Genomic DNA, 19,811 nt, shown 5'->3' on the forward strand with positions numbered 1-19,811 from the left:
ATATATATATATATATATAGAAGTACCACTACATCCTGAAAATCCCTCGGGGTTTAACGCAGACTCACGCCATAATGCAACTTCATTCTGCTGAAAGGCTCGTGCGAAGCCACCGCTATCTCAAATCGATGCATTTCGACACGGATTCGCGTCTTGAATTTCCCAGACACGCGTACGCGTACAAAATGCTTTAGATCTAACGAGAATTGCCTTCGATATACCTTGGATCATGCAGTTGCATTTATAAGAAAAAAATCGCATTTGAGTCAAGAAATCTACGGCTAGTATTTATAATCGATTCTTATATTTATAAGATTGTCTAAAATAGTCTTAATTAAAATATCATGAACTAATTAGAAAGTCGCATTAGTATTTTAAGACATACTTAAGACGATCTTAAAATAAGAATCAACTATGAATATTGCGGACATGGTTTATAAAGAAACAGGTAATTTTGTTACGATCCGCCACACCATGAGTGCAATCGGTACAATAAAATTGCCGTCAGGAGTTGGAAGCGAGACTCGGATTCGCCTCATTTATTTTCACGAGAATTGACACGAGATCCTTTCACACGTGTTCACTAGAGAGATCTGGAAAAAACTGTAAGGCATTTTTCTTTTGTTTGAGAGGAAATCGGTTGAGAGGAAGTCTTGATTGCTGTACAATCGATTGCTGCGAATCCCTTGCCCTTCACGGCTGCGAAAAGCGTCGGGGAATAAAATTCGAGAATTGAGAGAATTTATTTATTTTCATCCCGTAATTTATATCTGTACGAAGTTGTAATTAATGCACGTAATAACATTTTTTTCTCTTTCTTTTTTTTCCATTCGCAGATGCCTCCGAGGGGCGCGTTTGGATTGCGCATTGCCATGGCTCCGTGGGACTGTATCAACCCCTATATAAGGCTGAATCCTTCCTCGCGAAAGTTTAGATGTGGCTCAACGGGCGGTCCGACGTGTGATCTCTTTTCCATTTTCTTTTTTTATTTTCAACTTGACACACGCACCATCATTCACGTGTGCAAATCATCTCTTCTTCTCTCCCCGCGATTTTATAGAATTTTTCATCGTTATGTTCACGAAGCTGAGGTTATTCGTGCTGTCGATTGTTGTTGCTTCGCAAGTATCGTGGCTCGTGAGTGTACCGCGCGGTAAGATGTTTGTTCATTCACAAAGATATTTTTCATCGGGATACTATGTACTTTGTTACTGCGCAAACTTTTCTGAAATTTGCAATTTTTATTTAGTTAATTTTATTTAACTTAAGACGAGAAATTCGATGCGCTTGGACATCTTTTTTATATAATAATTATATAGACAATAAATAATTATAGTATAACAATTTTGTTTTAATTTATGTTTGCGCTATTTTTTTGTTACTATTCCAATATACTGTAACAGAAAAGAAAAGGATAATTTTTCTTAGAAAAAAATTACTCAAGTGCAATTAAAATGCTTATAAATATTAACGAATTATGACAATCTATTATTTAAATGAGGTTCACTTCAAAAAATATGCATTCCACTGGCAAGATTTTATTTTTTGAAAAACATTCATGTCCATCGATTTTCTTTTATCAAAAGTTTACCAACGTATTATTCAAAAGTGCTGATAAACATTTCAATATACAACCTGTATATCAATATTTTATCCATTTAATAAACGCATTTGTTAAGAGTATTTTGCACAATTTTATCGATGTGTTCTTTCGAAATTTCTATCCCGATGGCGGGAATAAGCTCATTGGATATGCATGGCTTGTAGTTTCAGTATTCTATGTCTCCTCTTGTTTTTCTGATGCCCTGTGTGTAATCGTGCGTATGAATAAAACGAATGTATTTTCTATGTGATTTCTCCAACGAATAGCGACACTTCAATGATATTTTTGATGCGTAATCGCGCGAATTGACGTCTTGGCCTCATTTCAATTTGCAAAAAATTCGAGTCTTAAGTTATTCCAACAGTGGTAACTTTTTAATTACAAAACTTCCATTGTTTGATTTACAGAATATTTAATTTAATTTAAGCGCCTATAAAAAATATATCTAATATATTTCTAAAATATTGTAGCATTTTATTTCAACGGATATCTTGATGATCTATGAGCAACTTTGAAATAAATTTGCAGGGACTTTTAAAGTAGATCTCTTGTATAAATATCATAAAGACAAGAAGGTATTATTCTCCGTTACATTCGTCTTCAATTTCAAACCCTCATTCAAAAAGCATTACTTTTAATTAAGTGTTTGAATGGTTGTCGATATTCGCGACTAGACGAATTCACGTCTTTTGATCCACTTCGCAGTGGATTACGGAAATCTTTTGCGGGTGTATAACGTGGGCGTACTTATGGCATCCCATCTTGACAGTCCGTTTGATCTTGAGCGATGTGGTCCAGCTGTCGATCTGGCTTTGGAAGAAGTGAACGAATTCCTGAAAGTTCACAACGTGCAGCTGCGCAAAGTCCAAGGAAGGTATACAATAACTTTATGTCCAATATTGATTACACGTTTACTTGGCTCGATTTATGTCGAAGTTATAACATCGATATTAAACTTCGACATAAATTGAGTGCCCGTGTAAACGTAATATAAATTGTTATCGGAAAACAAAAGGAGGAAGATCATCCTTTATTTCAGACGCTGTATCAAGCAAAGCTGAAAAAACAACAAAGACAATTATCAAATTATCAAATTCACTTATCGAATTAATTTAAAAATCCCGATGTCTATAATTTCCTAATTGCATGATAACAAAAAATGTATCGAATGAAAGACGCATAAAGGTGTCTCGTCGTAATTTTCTCTTATGAAACATTTTTCCTTTAATCAACCGTTTATTCGTAATACGTGGTCCTGCCATTTTTATTTGGCTACGATTTTATATTTTCTGCTGTTTTATCGTTGACATCGTCAGAGAAAAAAATACAGTCGAAGAAGAATCAGGAAAAAAATATAAAAATATTTGATGAAATCAAGTTTAGAAATAGTCACATATAATGTCGACGTAAATAAAAGAAAGAAATAAAAAAAACATTCATTACATTAGATAAAACGTAATATAAAATGTCATTATTTTCTGCATTGTGATATATTATATCTCGTTTCAGTCGTCTCGTTATATTTCATGCGTTATAATCCGTTTCGCTGCTCACCTCTTTTGCGTCATTACATTGATACAATTGAACAAGCATTTGCATGAAAAGACGCACGAGATTGACCATACAACTGTTCAATCCTCTCGAGGTCAGCGGGAAAGAAGAACGATGAATTATCTACGAGTGAAAATTATTTTTTATATTTATCGCATTAATTATGCGACACTTGTTATACCGATCATCCATTTCTCTCTATATAAACATCATATAAAAAATGTATTCACGTGCATACAGAGTATGTAGCGCTTAAGTCTACGTAATATCATCTGTTGCGCGGGAATTACACATGATTGTAATCACTATTTCAGCAACGGCATCGAAATACCGCGATATATAAATATCTTTATAATGGCATTTAATTAACTGTAACGTAAAATTATTAGTCTTCTAATGAATTAATTTTCAATAAAAATTTTAACAATTTATTGATATTTATCTATATATTATTTATTATTTATTATATAAAAATTTTCCTCTCAGTGAACAACATGAATTACACATGTTGTTCACTGAGAAGAAAATTTTTGGGATTTATAACTTTAATTACATATATTATAATTATAATTACTACTGCTATAATGTTAGTATAATTAGTATATATTTACTATGCTATACAATGTAAGTATCTTTATTAAGTGTAAAAAACACAATCGTTCTTTGAAAAATCTAATGAACTAAAAAATTCGTAAAAATTACAACAATTTATTGGCAATTATATATCGTCTAGTGAATGAGGATTACACGTGTTAATCTACATTCAATAGATATTCATATACTCACCATTTCTAATATCAAAGAATCGCGTCTTTATAAGGATATTTAATTGCAATGTAAAACGACCATTCTTTTAACCTTTACAGGACAAAAAAGCCACTATTATAGCGTAAAAATAATTAATAATGCCATATCTTAGGGAAAGGAATAATGAAATAATGAATTATAACAAATTTCACTCAAGAAAAAACTGTAAGATTTTAAAAACAATTCTTTGCTCTCTGTAGGTTAATTATTAATTTTCTACAAAAATTCCAACAATCTATTTACAATCATATATCATCTGTTGCTCGTGAATTAAACATTATAATCATGTTATAATTACTATTTCAATAATGACATCGAAATGTCGCGCTTTTACAACGGCGTTTAATTAACTACAATGTAAAACAGTCATTCTTTTAATAAATTAATCCCCGAACATTCTAATTCATTGACAATTATCATCTGTTATACGAGAATTTCCAAGTAGCACAGTAGCGCCTGCAAAGTGCTAAAAAAAAACGCTTAAATACTTTTTTAACTCTTTGTAAGCGCTTTATGCTATTTAAGATTACGCAAAAAAGTAAGGCATCAGTAAGCGTAAACAGTAGCAAATCTGAAATATTTATTTGCTTATTATTTACATATTATTGCTTAAATTTTTTATGTGCCATAATCTTTATACACGGAGAGAATTTTTTTTTAGAATTTTTTTTTACCCCGAAAATATGACAGTCGTGGGACAACATTGTATTTCGAAAAATTTTAATGTAAATCTCTTTTATTCATTAATAAAACTACAATAAAGTATAAAATAAATTTGATTAATTTTATTGTACATGGTAAAAATCTTTAAAATATTGTATCACAACTACTATATTTTCAGGATAAATTTTAAAAGAAAATTTTTTCCGTTGTAAACATGATTTCAGTAAAGAATTAACCTCCGACAAAAATCCCAACATTTATTTTGATTGACGATAACATTTCGTATACGACGATCGCGACGCAATAATTAAATTCTTTTCTCGCAAATTAAAATTCCCCAATCTGCATTGTCATTGCAAACATTTACGGGAGGTGCAGCAGGACCGCGACATTTCTACTCGCCGCGCCACATTCCCGACATTTTCAATTAGCGCAGATCGATGGGAATTCAATCATTGGCCATTCATCGGGTACAATTAATGCGCCATTATCTCGAGCTGTTGCTCGCGCAATGCGTCGCTATCCCGGCGTGTCGAATGCATCGTGATTATTGTTGCTATTCGTCGCTAATTGCGCGTACGCGCGTATACAGAATATTCACACCGAAATGCGCATTTCGCTCCTCAAGGACGCGGATACCAGCGGATACTGTATGTACGTCACGTGTAACTGCACAAGAGAGCGGGAAAATATGTATCCAAGCGAATCCCTGTCGCATCCACCCCCAGTAATCCAATCGTATTATGTTTGCGTTTTAATATATGATATATACGATCCATCATATACGTCCACTTTGTGCGTTTTCACAGATTGATATTACCCATGCATGCATATATTTCCATATCAATGCAGGATTATACATTTCTATTAACGAAAATTGGATCGTTATTGAAAGATAAGCACATAGTTTTTATTTAGCTAAAGAAATGAGTATTTTCATGTTTTAAAATTATATTATTAACAACTTGTAAATATATTATGCATCTTGTAAATATATTTAAAAAATATTAAAGTTATGTTGTATTTTCGAAAAATGAAATAATATCTCTGAAAATAATACACTTTCACTTTGCGAGAATAAAATTTCATAGGAAAAATGATTTTTTATTTTATCAATAAAAAGCTAAATGTTCAAAAATTCACTCCATGAGATGGAGAATATATATTAAATGTTGAAATGTATATTAAATTTGAAATAATCTGATAAAAAACTGTGTTAATTTCATTGTTTTGAGATAACAGTTCTCGTTAATTTAATTTATTTCTTAATTACAACTCATAATATAATAATAGGAAAAAATATAGAATACGTATTAAGTAAGAAAAAAATCCTCTTTTCAATCGAAGTAAATCTTGTTGTTGCTTGTTAATATTCATATGCAAATTTGCAAGTACATGTTTAAATTCTATAAACTGCGTTTCAATTCAATTTGTCGTACTTAAAACGCAATGATAAACTGGAACTGGAAATAACATCACAAATTACATTGATTAATTTAATGATGCTAATCAGCTTAAATCACTACAAAGAATTTATTACAAAAAATGTATTTGCAAATTTGCATTAATATTATCAAGCTGTAATTAAAATCCGCTTTGATCAAAAATAAAATTTCTTCTTTTATTTGATTTCTCTTATCTAAAATTTCATTTATAATTGTACACATGTATAATTTTTCAGAATGTGCACAAAATTCTTCAAACCTTTACAATGATTTAATTCCTTAATATACATCCAAAATTTTTTGTTAAGTAGTCATAAATCAATTAAAAGTATAAGAGAAGCGTCAAATAATAAATAGCTATAATTTTATGTTATAATTAAATAAAAAAAAACTTGTTGGAAAAATGATAGATCTTTTGCATCGTACTTGACAACATCGAGATCTAATTACTATGTTAATTTTAATCGCAAAATTTGAGATATGATCAACGACGAATGTTCGAATTCTTCAGTTATCCGACCTGCAGCGGGGCGAGAGCACCCGGTTTAGCAGCGGATATGCATTTTCGTGACAACGTGATCGCATTCGTTGGACCGGCCTGCGCCTTCGCCCTGGAACCTGTGGCACGTCTCGCAGCCTACTGGAACAGTCCAATTATTACCGGTATGGGTGATCAAGTAAGTCGCACTTACTTTTGCGCTGCCGATGCACGTGTCAACATTTGATTACTAGCCCCAGTATACATTTTCGTCCAATCAATTAACTTAAATCTTTGCATTTACATAACTCAGCATTTAACATTAATCTCGCAACGATGACTATTCTTTGAAGACTATTCGACTAGAGAAACGCTATTGTGCCAACAATTGTAATTACAAAATTGCGTAAAATTGTATTAAATTAAATTAATCCTCTATTTTGCTTTCTCTATTTTCTAACGTTTTTGATGTCGCATCGTACGTTCTGATATTAAAACGAATTGCTGTATTGTGTCAATGTTAATACTTATTTATGTGAAACGTGATTATCGCTTTCTTGCGAACCAAGCCTCCCTCGGAAGGCGAACTGTCAGTCACATCTGGTATCCTTGGAAGGATCCATAAATGGAAGAATGAAACGTCGGTAAGAAGCGAAAGAGTCTTTTAGAATCTTTTTTTTTCTTTCTGTTCCTTTAATTGCTGCATTGAATATTATTTCACTGAGAAAAATTTCTGGTTAAAAATGAACGAGATCAGAAGATTCTGATCGATCAAAATTTGTCCATTTTAAATCAGAATTTCAATTAATAACCAAACTCTTTTTCCAGTGTAAGCATCTATGATAGTTAATGTTGCAGCTCATTTGATTTTATTTTTTAAATTTCAATATCATTAATATCTTAATTAGCTACGCGCTAATTACGACAAAGAATGGTATAAGAAATATAAATTCTCCGCATGTTACTCTAGCCCTCGTAAAATTCATTAAGCTCGGAATTATGATAACGATATCAAAAGTTTCTTAAATTTTTCATAATAATTACCGCTATATTCTACTTAATTATTTATACATCTTTAAATTTTTCATAATAATTACCACTATATTCTACTTAATTATTTATACATCTAACATATTATCATAAATTATAATTGATATGAATTTTTGGTATATTGTTTTGACTGTAGAAATAAAATCTCACAATAAAATAGTATCGAGATTTTTTTCTCGTCGCGATCTCTTCCTCGTCATAGGATGGATTTTTTATCATAACATATTTTTCATCTTTTTAATTCTCGAAGGGAATTTTTAAAGACAAAAGCAAGTATCCCACTTTAACAAGGATGTCGTACTGCCAGTGCCGATTGCGGCTCGTCTTCGCTAGCGTGTTTAAGAAGTTTGGTTGGTCCCACGTCGCGCTTATACTGGACAGATCGGACTTGTTTTCATTGACGGTAGGGAAGAATCTGGAATATGGTCTGCATAAGGACGGACTTCTAAAATTCGTAAGGGAGTTAGATGGAAATTCCGAGGACGAGTCGTATCATCTTTACCTGCGCGACGCGAGCATGTACGCTAGAAGTGAGTGATCGCTTTTGTCTTATGCTTGCAAGGTGTTCTCTGAAAGACTTAAATTAACTTTGAATTTTTTTTTAAATTATTAAAGCTCTCTTTTACATCATTAAGGATATATTAAGTGTATAGTCTCTACAAAAAGAGATTAAAATTGGAAAACTTTCCGTAAAAAAATGAATGTTATATATATATATTTTATTCAGATTTTAAATCGTCAAACATTTGTATTACTTTTAAATACAACGTAGAAAAATTGATAATTTTTTAATTTTTTAATATTTTTTAATTTATATTTTGTTAAGAAATACATATAAGTGTAATATATTTTTAATCAAATTCTGAAACGTTTAATGTAAAAATATTTCCGCGCGATGAAAAAATCGTGATGCTAAGATCGCTGTGTTTTTAACGGCAATTTAAAAAATAATAATTTTGAACAGTTGTAATTCTCAGCGTTCGCGGAACGCTCGTCAGAAGATTTATGCTGGCCGCTCACGAATTAGGAATGACAAAAGGGGATTGGGCTTTTTTCGATGTCGAGATATTTCACGTAAGGCGCTATAATAAATGAGAAAAGACTATTTTAAATCCGTCATACATCAATGTAACAGCAAAAGTATCACGGATGACACTTTCTCATCAGTGTTAAATCAATTTAAATAAATTTTAAGGGTTCGTACTGGGGCGATCATGACTGGGAAGTTGGGGACGAGGACGATGCCACTGCCAGGAAGGCTTACGAGGCTTTACTGAGGGTGTCTCTTCTTCAACCGACTAGCCCACGATTTCAAGATTTTGCTGATAATGTTAAGCATCGTGCACAAATCAATTACAATTATTCATTTTTAGATGACGAAGAAGTGAGTTTATTAAAATAATAATTCTATAATATAGAATCCTAAGGACATAATGAAGTTGCGATTTTTTTTTAGACAAAGCATTTAAGGGTACAATATTCAATCAAGAAAATTAATTCAAGCAGATGAAATGAATTTCTTGCTTTTTTCACAGGTGAATTTCTTCGTCGGAGCATTTTACGATGGTGTTTACTTGTTAGGGATCGCGTTGAACGAGACCCTGGCCGAAGATGGAGATATAAGAGACGGCATATCTATAACGAGAAGAATGTGGGACCGAAATTTCATGGGTATTACAGGTCACGTCAGGATAGATGACAATGGGGATCGTGACGCGGATTACAGCATTCTTGATTTAGATCCCATTACTGGAAGGTCACTTAAAATTCATGCCATTGTTCCACGCGATTTTATCATTTATATCTATCAAGATGCATCTCGCAAATTGCAAATTCACAATTAGACGGTTTAGGAACTAGAATTTTTTTCTAAATTAAATGTCACAGATTATCTTGTTGTTAAGAAAGATAAATTTGTTTAACATTAGAGAAAAAACTCTATAAAGACCCGAGAAGAGAATCAATTAATATAAAATTATCATTGATGTTGCATTTTTAAAAAGAACACCACAAATGCCAAGTAATAATAATAATAATAATAATAATAATAATAAAAATGCCAAGTAAGATGTTGGCATCTTACAGGTTCGAAGTGGTTGCTCATTATTTAGGATTAAATCGAGAATATAGCCCTATGACTGGCAAGAAGATCCATTGGCCGGGTGGAAGGGAAGGACCCCCACTAGATATTCCGGAGTGTGGTTTTTTAGGAAATGACCCGGACTGCACGTCAAGAAGAGAAGCTTATACGTTTGTAGCTTACACAGGCATAGCGCTCGCTGTGTTTCTACTAGCTGCGATTACAGCAGCGTGTTTATTATACAGGTATGCTTCACGTGATTCATCAAATTTTATATTTGTGTGCCCAATCCAGGAATTTTGAATAATAATATGTAAAGAAGTAAAAAAAAGATATTGATATTAAAAAGCCCTGAGATAACAATAGAACAATAGAATTTTTTAATGTTAAATATTTATGAAGAATATAAAATTATAATAGAATATAAAATTAATCGATGTGAAAAAATTTCTTTGCATAGACATTTGCGATTATCTGCCGATCTCAATAATATGTCTTGGCGTGTGAGACCTGAGGAATTGCTTCTAGAAGTTGGGAAGCAATTCTCATCGAAGATAAATCTACACCAAGCGATATCCGATGCAAACGTGAGCGATAAATTATGAATATAACATGCGCAGAATAAGAGATTACTTAATTTTATTTATTATAGAGTAAAAATAAAATTATATATGATTTATAAATCGTAAAACTTAACTGATTCTTTTACTTAATCATAGAATTACGGATTGGAACAAAGAATACGTCGCGGTTCGCAGATTAGTTGCGAATCATTGCCGCCAACGACGGTTTTTACCACTATTGGGATATATAAGGGCGAGAGAGTAGCTATCAAGAAGGTCACGAAGAAGAAAGTAGTCGACGTGACAAAGAAATTGCTTTGGGAAATCAAACAGGTCAGGGACGTCACGTCGGAAAACACCGTGAGGTATTTTGTCTTAAGTAGAAACAATTTTTCCGTGTTTTTTTTTCTCATAGATAATAAAAGAATAATCATTCACAAGATTTCTTCGATAGTATAAATATTCAACATAACATCGCTACTTTAAACTCAATTTCTTGCTATTTATTAATAAATTTAATTATTCGCTAGATTTATCGGGGCTTGCCTCTGTTCGCCATCACCGACTGTCTTAATTCTTACCGAATATTGTCCTCGAGGCTCGTTGAAGGATGTTCTGGAAAATGAGGCAATTAAGTTGGATTGGAATTTTCGAATGTCCCTGATCCACGATATCGTCAAGGTAGATGCAGGTGCAGAAGTTGTGTTTTTCGTTAAATTATTAAATGTATCTCAACATATTTAATTATTTTTATATAACTTAATTATATCTTAATTAATATTACATTGATTTATAATAGAGCGTTATAATTAATGGTACATGAATAAGTATGATGAAGCGAAAACGATAAAGAGATTGCTTCCTCACAGGGAATGTCTTATCTTCATGCCAGCGAGGTTTCTGCCCATGGAAAATTACGATCATGTAATTGCCTAATCGACGGTCGTTTCGTATTAAAAATTTCGGATTTCGGTCTCAAAACTCTCACCACACCTTCAGAATTGATTATGGACGAGAATTATTACATTAGTAAGTTGCATCAAAAAAATATAAATATAATGATTTAAATTCTCTAAAACTTTTAGAGTGAATTATCACTCTGAAGAGTGAAATCTCACTCTTAAAGATTAAAAATTACTTTTTCAAGACTCAATTTTTATTCTTTAAGGTGAGATTCCATCCTAAAGAATTTAGAAAGAATATATGAATGATGTATTAAACATGTTGACATCAATAGAATCTTTATTTGTATTAAACATGTTGATATCAATAGAATCTTTATTTGCAGAATTACTTTGGATCGCTCCGGAACTTCTGCCATTAACGATAACACCCGGAAGCGCCGCGACGCAGAAGGGCGACGTTTACAGTTTCGCAATTATCCTGGAGGAGATAGTGGTCCGCGGTGGTCCGTATGAAATAACCAGGAGTTTTATGACGGCGCAAGAGGTGTGATCCATTTCATTCTTTTTTTTTAACAGTAATTTTAGCGCGATTTCTTTATCATTTTGATGTCTTTGCTATGAAGATCGTGAACAGAGTATCAGCATCGGAGAATCCTCCTTTGAGACCAGAAGTCACGCCGAAGGACTGTCCTCCAGATATACTCTCATTGATGGAGAAATGTTGGCACGAAGTTCCTGACGAACGACCCAGCTTCCATACCATTCGTGGCATAATACGAGGAATCATGAAGTACTTTTATTTCAAATCAGGAGAACGATAGTGTATTTTCAATTAACTGCAATGGCGGCTCATTCATGTCACATCGTGCTTTGATCTTTTAAATATATGTATATTATTATATTATCTTGTTATCCTCTCTCCATGATTGAATCGCTCGTATACCGCTTAAATATAAAAAATGTAAATGTAAAAATATATAAACAAATATATTACAAAAAATTGCATTCACATTTCAGAGGATATTGCGAGAATTTAATGGACGATCTGCTACGACGAATGGAGCAATACGCCAACAACTTAGAGGCGCTCGTCGAGGAGAAGACCGAACAATTGAGCTTGGAGAAGCGTCGCAGTGAGGAATTGCTGTATCAGGTGCTTCCGAGGTATTGAAAGCGTTTATCGTTGCTTTGTCTAATTTCTCGTCATTTTTGCTTTTTAATAATAATATTTTTTTAAGACAAGTCGCCGGTCAGTTAATGGCTGGGGAGATGGTACAACCGGAGCAGTTTGAATGTGTCACCATTTATTTCAGCGATATCGTTGATTTCACGGCGCTATGTGCGCAGAGTACACCTATGGAGGTCGTGGATTTCCTGAATGATTTGTACAGTACCTTCGACAGTATTATTGGATTCTACGACGTTTATAAGGTAGACATATAACAAAATAAATTATAAAGACACATAAATGATTCATTTTAGAAGAAAGAAACGCATTTGCGCCAGAGTCAGTCAATCTCCAAACTCTAATAACAAATTCTGAAATGACTTTGAAAAAAAAAATGATCTTGAAATTGATTTTGAGATTGATTCACAGGTGGAAACAATAGGAGACGCGTATATGGTGGCGTCTGGTCTTCCAGAAAGAAATGGTGACGAACATGCGAGAGAGATTGGACTGATGGCTCTGGCGATATTAGACGCCGTCAGATCGTTCACCATAATGCACAAACAAAATACTCAATTGAGCGTACGGATCGGCGTGCACAGTGGTCCAGTTTGCGCTGGAGTGGTAGGTCAGAAGATGCCGCATTATTGCCTCTTCGGCGACACCGTGAACACGGCATCTCGAATGGAATCCTCCGGTCTTCGTAAGAAATAAATCCTGTATATTAGATAATAACAAAAAAAAAACACAATGTTTTAAAAATTGAAAGATTTTCCGTTAAAGTTTTTAACTCTATGTAGAAAATTAAATATAAAAATTAAATATAAGCTTAACTTATATAATTTGTTTCACAGCTTTGAGAATACACGTCTCCAAAGCAACGAAGAATATCTTGGACAAGTTCGGGACATTCGATCTTGAGCTCAGAGGAGAGGTGGAGTTGAAGGGAAAGGGTAGGGTAACATCTTACTGGTTAACCGGTTGTTCGGAACCCGATTCCAGATTGGTCGTGCCGAAATATCGCAGGCCTAGTAGCAGCCAACCCGAAAACAATCTCAATCCATTAATCTTTCCACCAAATAATACAAATGGCTCAAAAACAAGTAACACTTTCATCAATTTGGCGGAATTATCATAATTAATATTTAGCTCTTTTTTAGGATAGAAAGATAAAAAGGCAGTTGCAATTGAGAATTATAGAGAAAAAAATGTCTAACGCCACACGCGTCACAAATTAGAAATCCGTAAGAATTATAGAGACACTACTTTTTGTTCGATATCGATCTTCGATGTATAAAAACGACATAATGCTATATTAATGTGAATTGGATGTAATAAAGTAGTTTTAGTCTTATTACAATTATAACTTTTATTCGGAATTTTACATCAATAGCGTTTTATTTATTTAAATAAAAGAAACACGATAGGCTCTTCATGGACAGGGGTATGTATAGTAAATTAATTATCTAAGATACTGATCATTTAGCTTTTAACCTTGGGATATAGCACAATTGGTACGTACAATAATACAATAATTTATCATTTAAGAATAATCTACATAAACTACTCTCTAATCTTTAGTTTGTTCTTTTTCTTTTTAATGTAAAAGTTTGATGTAAAAGGGAAATATAAAGCAATTCAACCTAATTTCTCAAGTACTTATATTACCGTGCTTTTTATATATGTCACATTGTATTAATTTTATACATATTTGTCTTTGTCAACATACTCAACATGTATTTTTAAACATTACAGTGATATTAGCATCTTCTCTTTTCGTTATCATTATCATGATCAATATTTCTCTCTCACTACTGTAAACGATTATAAATCTCTGTGATCTCTATAATTGTTATTTGTCATTATGTCTAGAAGATCTCGTCGAAGATCGACAAATTCCATTTGACAAAATCTTGACAATAGATACATCGTTGTAAGCTACTTAGACGCCAGGAACATTATTAGTCTGCAAACGAAAAATTACACGCTGTACATATGAGTTACACTCTATTGTGTATTATATTGTAATAAAGTAACTCTACAGTAGCGCTCTTCTCTAGGATCAATTTTTACCTAAAACTGATGGCTTTAGCTGCAAGAAGTCTATTGCACTCCGCCGTGTCCGGTAAAGGTAATGTAAAATACGGACTCTCGTTTTCTTGTTCGGTGAATTCGAATCTGTGAATTCTCGGATGGACCTTCATATCGCCGAACGGGCCTTTCAAGATCAAGTAATAAACTGGTAGCGGATAAGTAGTTTTTGTCTTTAGTATCAGCTACGAAACATATTTTCATACTTAGATCGCAATATCTATTCATTATCGGATTTATTTCAATAATCTCTTTTACTTTTAACTACATGCGCACGTATATGAATAATGATACTTAAAGTTTTCTATAAAATTATACATGACGGTTTTTCGTACTTGGTAAGTTATGTCTCGCTCTGAACTTTGAGTAGGATCGCGTTGATTACTGTTGATTCTGGCCTTTACTACCCATTGATTGTTGAAAGCGCCAAATCGAGAGGTTTCGTAAAATAGTTTATGAATAAATTCATCAGTGCGATATGGCTTCATCTGTAAATCTACAAATGATAAAATTTTACAGATAATTGATAAATCTTCGAGCATCTGTAGCTAAAAAAGAAAGAGAAGATAAAAAGATAAATGAAGAAATTAAAATTAATATCGTGTTACAAAAAAATTATTTATGCAATTGTAGTTTCCATTGCTGCTAAGAAAAAAATACATTTTCTATCTAGTAATCTACAGATTATTTTAATATATTTTGCCTAACGTTATATAATAATCAAGAATTGATACAGACCGTTGAACGTGATTTTCTCGTAGGACAAAAGATCAAAGACATTGTCATAGAGCCTACGTTCTTCCAAGGTACGGGCATCGATCTCACGCAAAGCTTCCATCACATCCGCACCCGTACGATGAGGATGAACGCAGTGACTTTCATGTTCCGGAATCTCGTGATTCGGGCCTCGCCACGGACAACCGATTCTACTATATTTGCAACTAGATATCCTGTACAGTAATTAGACATTGGATATGAGCATACACGTACACAAATACATTGTACAACAAGAAGAGCATAGAAGGTTGAGAGAAAATTTTTATGTAGGATTTTGGGACATGCATTTCTAATGCAAGGCATATTAAATTTTAGGAAACTTAGGGAAGTTATGTATACATAAATAAATTGCCTATGTATTTGCGCAGTTCACCTGTAATTATATTATAAAGAGATCAGTTGCATTATAGTTAAAGACGTCAATGAGAAATCCTCATAAAATTATAAATTTTGCCTTACGAATTTACCTTTCCTCACACATAGCCTCTTCATGGTGTTCTAAGGAATTTCGTGGGAATTCCTTCGCGCAATATTGACATTCAGCAGGTAACTCAGACACGGCTTTTTCGACTGCTAGATTTCGTGACGCGGTGGTTTTGCTGATTTCGATTCTGCAGTTGGGACATGTTGCCATCTCATCCCGCAGCCTGGCATCTGCGAGGACATGAGTGAAGCAACCAGCACACATCAAGTGTCCATTAGCACACTGTGAACATCATTGCAGCATGTATTATTAACGTTCTTGCTGTATTGTTATTGTATTATTAATATTCTTTTGTTAAACTTTCTTTTTTTTTATATATTAGAAGACTGTTAAACCTAATTCTTTCATATATGTACATTATATGCTCATAAGCGAATGTATATTATTTAAGATATGTAACTTCTAAATTACTTTCTAAAACTTTAATGACTTTTCATGAGAAACATATAGCCAATATTATTAATTCAATGTACATGTTACAAGCCAGTTTTTTTTTCTACTCAACGTTTTTTGTTACGCATATTCATTTTCTGTTTCGCATTCTTATTTGTGTGTATATTACAGAATTCCCAGAATCATAATTAAATCCAAATAGAATCAAAAAATTAATGCTATGTATATTACCATCACTTTGAAGTTTAAACCTGAAACACAAAATTATACGGATACTTATTAATCAACTATCAACATGTATTTATCAAGATGGTCTGTTTAAGTTATCACGAATATTCTCTAAGAAATTACTTTTAACAATACCAATATATCAATGACAGAAGGGAAGAAACAAGGATGATGACATAGTGGGACAAGTGAAAAAGGGTGTTTTATGCGAAATAACTAACTAATAACCTTTAAGAATATTTATTTTTGTTTGCACTATACAGTTTGTACAGATCTTTGTCTTGTTTCTCTGTTTCGCTTTCTCTCCCTCACTCTCACTCTCTCGCTGTTGACTATAACTGATGGACATCGGTTTCGCATTAATTTAACAATAAGCCTTTATATTCTCATTTGTGCTCTCTGAATATATTCCCTGCCTCTCGATAGTTTCTTATATTAAACATAGCGTTTCGTAAGATTTAAATATCATTTATTATATACGTTTCATAAGATTCAAATATATTATATACTAAAGAACTACAAAGATCTAAAATCTTAAATACTTCACTATTTTATCTAACCGTTTTAATAGAGATATTATAAGTGAAACACGGGGCTTCCAACCCCCGCTATTCTGTGAATCACAGAACAAACATCATTTTTTTATAAATGCGATAGATTCTATGTAAAAAGAAAAAGGGACAGAGTGTGTATGGAGTGTTTGTAGAAATTTACAACTGAAAGAATACAATGAATATAAGTCTTCAGTGTTATAAATGAAAACGTCTACGTGCGTCTATATAAGGGACTTTACACTATGAGTTTACACACATGTCCGTTTAACATTAATTAAGAATATGAGAATAGGTGATACAACCTCTCGTATTACGTTACAATGATTATTATAAATCCCTTTACGCCACATATTTCGCGTCGGTATTCTAAGAAAGATGTATCGAGATGAAAAATTAACGGGTTCTAGGGAATATCTACAAACAATTCACCGTGTATCCCTCTTGCGAACGTTCTGAACGAGTATGAGTAGCTGCATGCATACACACAACAACTCGAGAATGCTGCTTTACATTCTCTTTAAAGCTCCTAGACCCATATTATTACACAACATGATACTGCACAATATTATTGATTATTTGATGGCTATATTAAGCTTCCAGTTTTGAACTATTCAAAGAGAGTATCAATAATATATTGTACAAAATAACTGTATAATAATATTAAGCGTCCTGAGGTTGTTTAAGGTATCTATTTAGGGATTCCAAGAGGTATTACCTATATCTCTCTCTCCAGTAGTTGAAATTAATTATGAATACCGCGTTATACGCAGGCACAGTTATAATGAGGGAACCAATATAATTAACTGCGAAAATATAGTAAATGCGCACATAGAAAATTCTACGTGTAACTATTCATATTAGGAAAAAATATTATTTCTTAAATATTATTTCTTAAATAAGTGAAATATTTGATCTCTCAAAGCAAAGATATGCGTATACGTGTCTTAGCTTTAATATTTCAAATCTGTGATATTGCAAAAGAGAAAATTTCTTTCGTACATCACACAAGTTTGCCACACAGCGATTCACTGATAAATATATCAGCAGCCATGTCTTTTGCTGCATTTAGCAGACTTAGCAGTTGAGTGAACACTCGCTGTTATTAATGTATTCTTCTCATCCCCAATCAAATTTTAGATCTAGAAGAATATATCAATAGTGAATGCTCACTCAACTGTTGAGTTTGCTGAACTCAATCATTTTTTTTAATATAAAGAAAAAAATATAAAGTCACCTACCTGCGGAAAACTTAACATATCTTGTCTTGTCTCAATAGACAAAGTCATTATTCGACCTGTGTATAAAGCTCAATTTATGAAAAACAGGGGACTGTATGATATTACGGCTTTTTATTACTTTCGGGTTTTCGGCGTATATTTTAGTATTGTCAACAAAAAGCACATAAAGAGAGTGATCCATGTTTGACACTGATCAGCTCAGTATCGAGATCCATGTTACGATTGTCACATTTAGACTACCAATAACAAAATAGAAAAAAATGCAACTATTCGAGACGATTCATTAGTTCCATACCTAGATTGCAAGCCACTCCGATTTATCACAGCGAAAAAAAAATAAGGAAAAGCAAAAGATGGAAACGGAGAGAGAGAGAAAAAAAATAATGTTTAGTAGAGAGATAAAGTTGAAAAAGAAAGAGCAGAAGGAAGAAACGCAGTCTGCTGTGAATAGTAAAGTAGCAATATAATAACGCGATGAAAGATTTTGCTTTTGCGTGGCGTAAACAAACTTTTTCAGAATTAAAAGCGTATGTTTCAATATGAGGTATTTGCAGATTTTAATCGACTCGGTCGCACTTCTTTCGGAAGAATCGACGCGATATGAATAGGATGCAACTTGGGCGATGTAAGACAGAGCCTTTTCTTGGATGGACGGCCACACTTGTACCTGACGAGTATCTAGCAGGATGTGTCCACACAAACGACCTGGATTGATCTTCTGCAGAGGAAACGAGGCTCGTGGATTAGATCGCGCGACCATCTCGTCTCTATGTAATGTCGCTCTAAAAATCGACCTCAACGGGTCGATGGACTGCCACATGAGTAGGACGACGCGGGATGTGAGGGGAAAGGTGGTATCGCACGTTGCGATTGTCCGGCGCGTCTCGACTCGCGAATTTCAGACGTCATAAATTTGAGGATAGGTTTTTTTTTCTATTTATCTTCCCGATAACGACACGAGCTGCGTTACATGCCAGACCTCCCAGGCAGAGGAGGTGGAAAAGGAGAAGGGAGGACCGACCTACCTGATAAACGGCCGCGCGAGGCAAATCGAGGCATACTGCGCAGCAGAGGATGCCGCCCAGACGGTGCTCCAGCTTCTGCTCCGTTTTTGCGGCGTCCTCGGCGCGAACTGTCCTACGCCGCTTCTTGTCAGGCTCGTGGAAGTCTTCGGACTTGTCGTGTTCCTCGCGTAGCGGGGCCGCGATGACGGCGGCCGCCGCTGTCGCAGCTACCTGCTCCGCGACGCCGCTCGACGATGCGGGCTCGTTGCTCGGGTCCGCCATGTTGCTTGTTTTGGAGTTTTCCCCTGAGCGAACGCGAGAAATGCGCAGATGTAAAGAGACGCCGTTCCTCCACCTCCTACACTTCTCTCTCTCTCTCTCTCTCTCTCTCTCTCTCTCTCTCTCTCACTGTCACTCGTCCTAACCTGACGTAATGCAATGCGCGCACTGTCCCTTTCCGTTTCTTTTCTTTCTTTTTCTTCCCTGCTAGCAGTTTTTTCCTCACCCTTTTGGATTTCGGATTTCGGGTTTCGGGACGTACTAGCAGCGCCCGGAACCCGGAACTCTAGCGTGCCGGATGCCGAGTGTTGATTGTACCGTGATGGAAGCTAACAATTTTTTTTTTCTTTTAGAATAACCCCGACATAAGTGCGAGTAACCTCGTACATATAAACACTGTACATAAATATATATGTACATACATACATACACACATATATATATATATAT

The 19,811-nt window shown here is 34.0% G+C and overlaps 2 protein-coding genes across 4 annotated transcripts in view; one reads left to right on the plus strand and one right to left on the minus strand.

The window, feature by feature from the left end:
- Nucleotides 1-2,352: 2,352 nt before the first annotated feature.
- On the plus strand, nucleotides 2,353-13,451 carry LOC108690034 (atrial natriuretic peptide receptor 1). Its single transcript, XM_018197099.1, has 17 exons — nucleotides 2,353-2,477; nucleotides 6,581-6,746; nucleotides 7,944-8,127; nucleotides 8,562-8,671; nucleotides 8,793-8,981; nucleotides 9,133-9,353; nucleotides 9,683-9,922; nucleotides 10,138-10,264; nucleotides 10,397-10,605; nucleotides 10,771-10,921; nucleotides 11,110-11,269; nucleotides 11,529-11,689; nucleotides 11,769-11,935; nucleotides 12,163-12,309; nucleotides 12,384-12,576; nucleotides 12,743-13,016; nucleotides 13,168-13,451. The coding sequence occupies exons 1-17, from the start codon at nucleotides 2,353-2,355 to the stop codon at nucleotides 13,449-13,451; spliced, it is 3,108 nt and encodes a 1,035-aa protein (XP_018052588.1).
- A 119-nt stretch (nucleotides 13,452-13,570) lies between these two features.
- LOC108690077 (cysteine and histidine-rich protein 1 homolog) overlaps nucleotides 13,571-19,811 on the minus strand; it is an 8,529-nt gene continuing 2,288 nt past the window's right edge. The window contains exons 1-7 of one of the 3 annotated variants that reach the window (XM_018197181.1): nucleotides 19,508-19,708; nucleotides 19,104-19,387; nucleotides 15,649-15,887; nucleotides 15,143-15,354; nucleotides 14,740-14,900; nucleotides 14,387-14,589; nucleotides 13,571-14,279 (exon numbers count right to left, since the gene is read on the minus strand). In XM_018197181.1, coding sequence (XP_018052670.1) covers nucleotides 14,252-14,279; nucleotides 14,387-14,589; nucleotides 14,740-14,900; nucleotides 15,143-15,354; nucleotides 15,649-15,887; nucleotides 19,104-19,364 — 1,104 coding nt within the window. In that variant the 5' untranslated portion in view covers nucleotides 19,365-19,387; nucleotides 19,508-19,708 and the 3' untranslated portion in view covers nucleotides 13,571-14,251. Of the gene's footprint in view, nucleotides 14,280-14,386; nucleotides 14,590-14,739; nucleotides 14,901-15,142; nucleotides 15,355-15,648; nucleotides 15,888-16,289; nucleotides 16,310-19,103; nucleotides 19,388-19,507; nucleotides 19,709-19,811 lie in introns of those variants that run through there. The other 2 variants (XM_018197182.1, XM_018197180.1) reach the window with 2 other exon arrangements.

This window comes from Atta colombica, unplaced genomic scaffold, assembly GCF_001594045.1.
Source record: "Atta colombica isolate Treedump-2 unplaced genomic scaffold, Acol1.0 scaffold293, whole genome shotgun sequence".
NCBI lineage: Eukaryota > Metazoa > Arthropoda > Insecta > Hymenoptera > Formicidae > Atta > Atta colombica.

Bases quoted from the DNA above. Each gene is read 5' to 3' on its own strand.
- LOC108690034 (XM_018197099.1), top strand. From the start codon at position 2,353: ATGGCATCCCATCTTGACAGTCCGTTTGATCTTGAGCGATGTGGTCCA. The intron at 2,478-6,580 runs GTATACAATAAC...CGAATTCTTCAG, and splicing joins CTGCGCAAAGTCCAAGGAAG to TTATCCGACCTGCAGCGGGG. The intron at 8,982-9,132 runs GTGAGTTTATTA...CTTTTTTCACAG, and splicing joins CATTTTTAGATGACGAAGAA to GTGAATTTCTTCGTCGGAGC.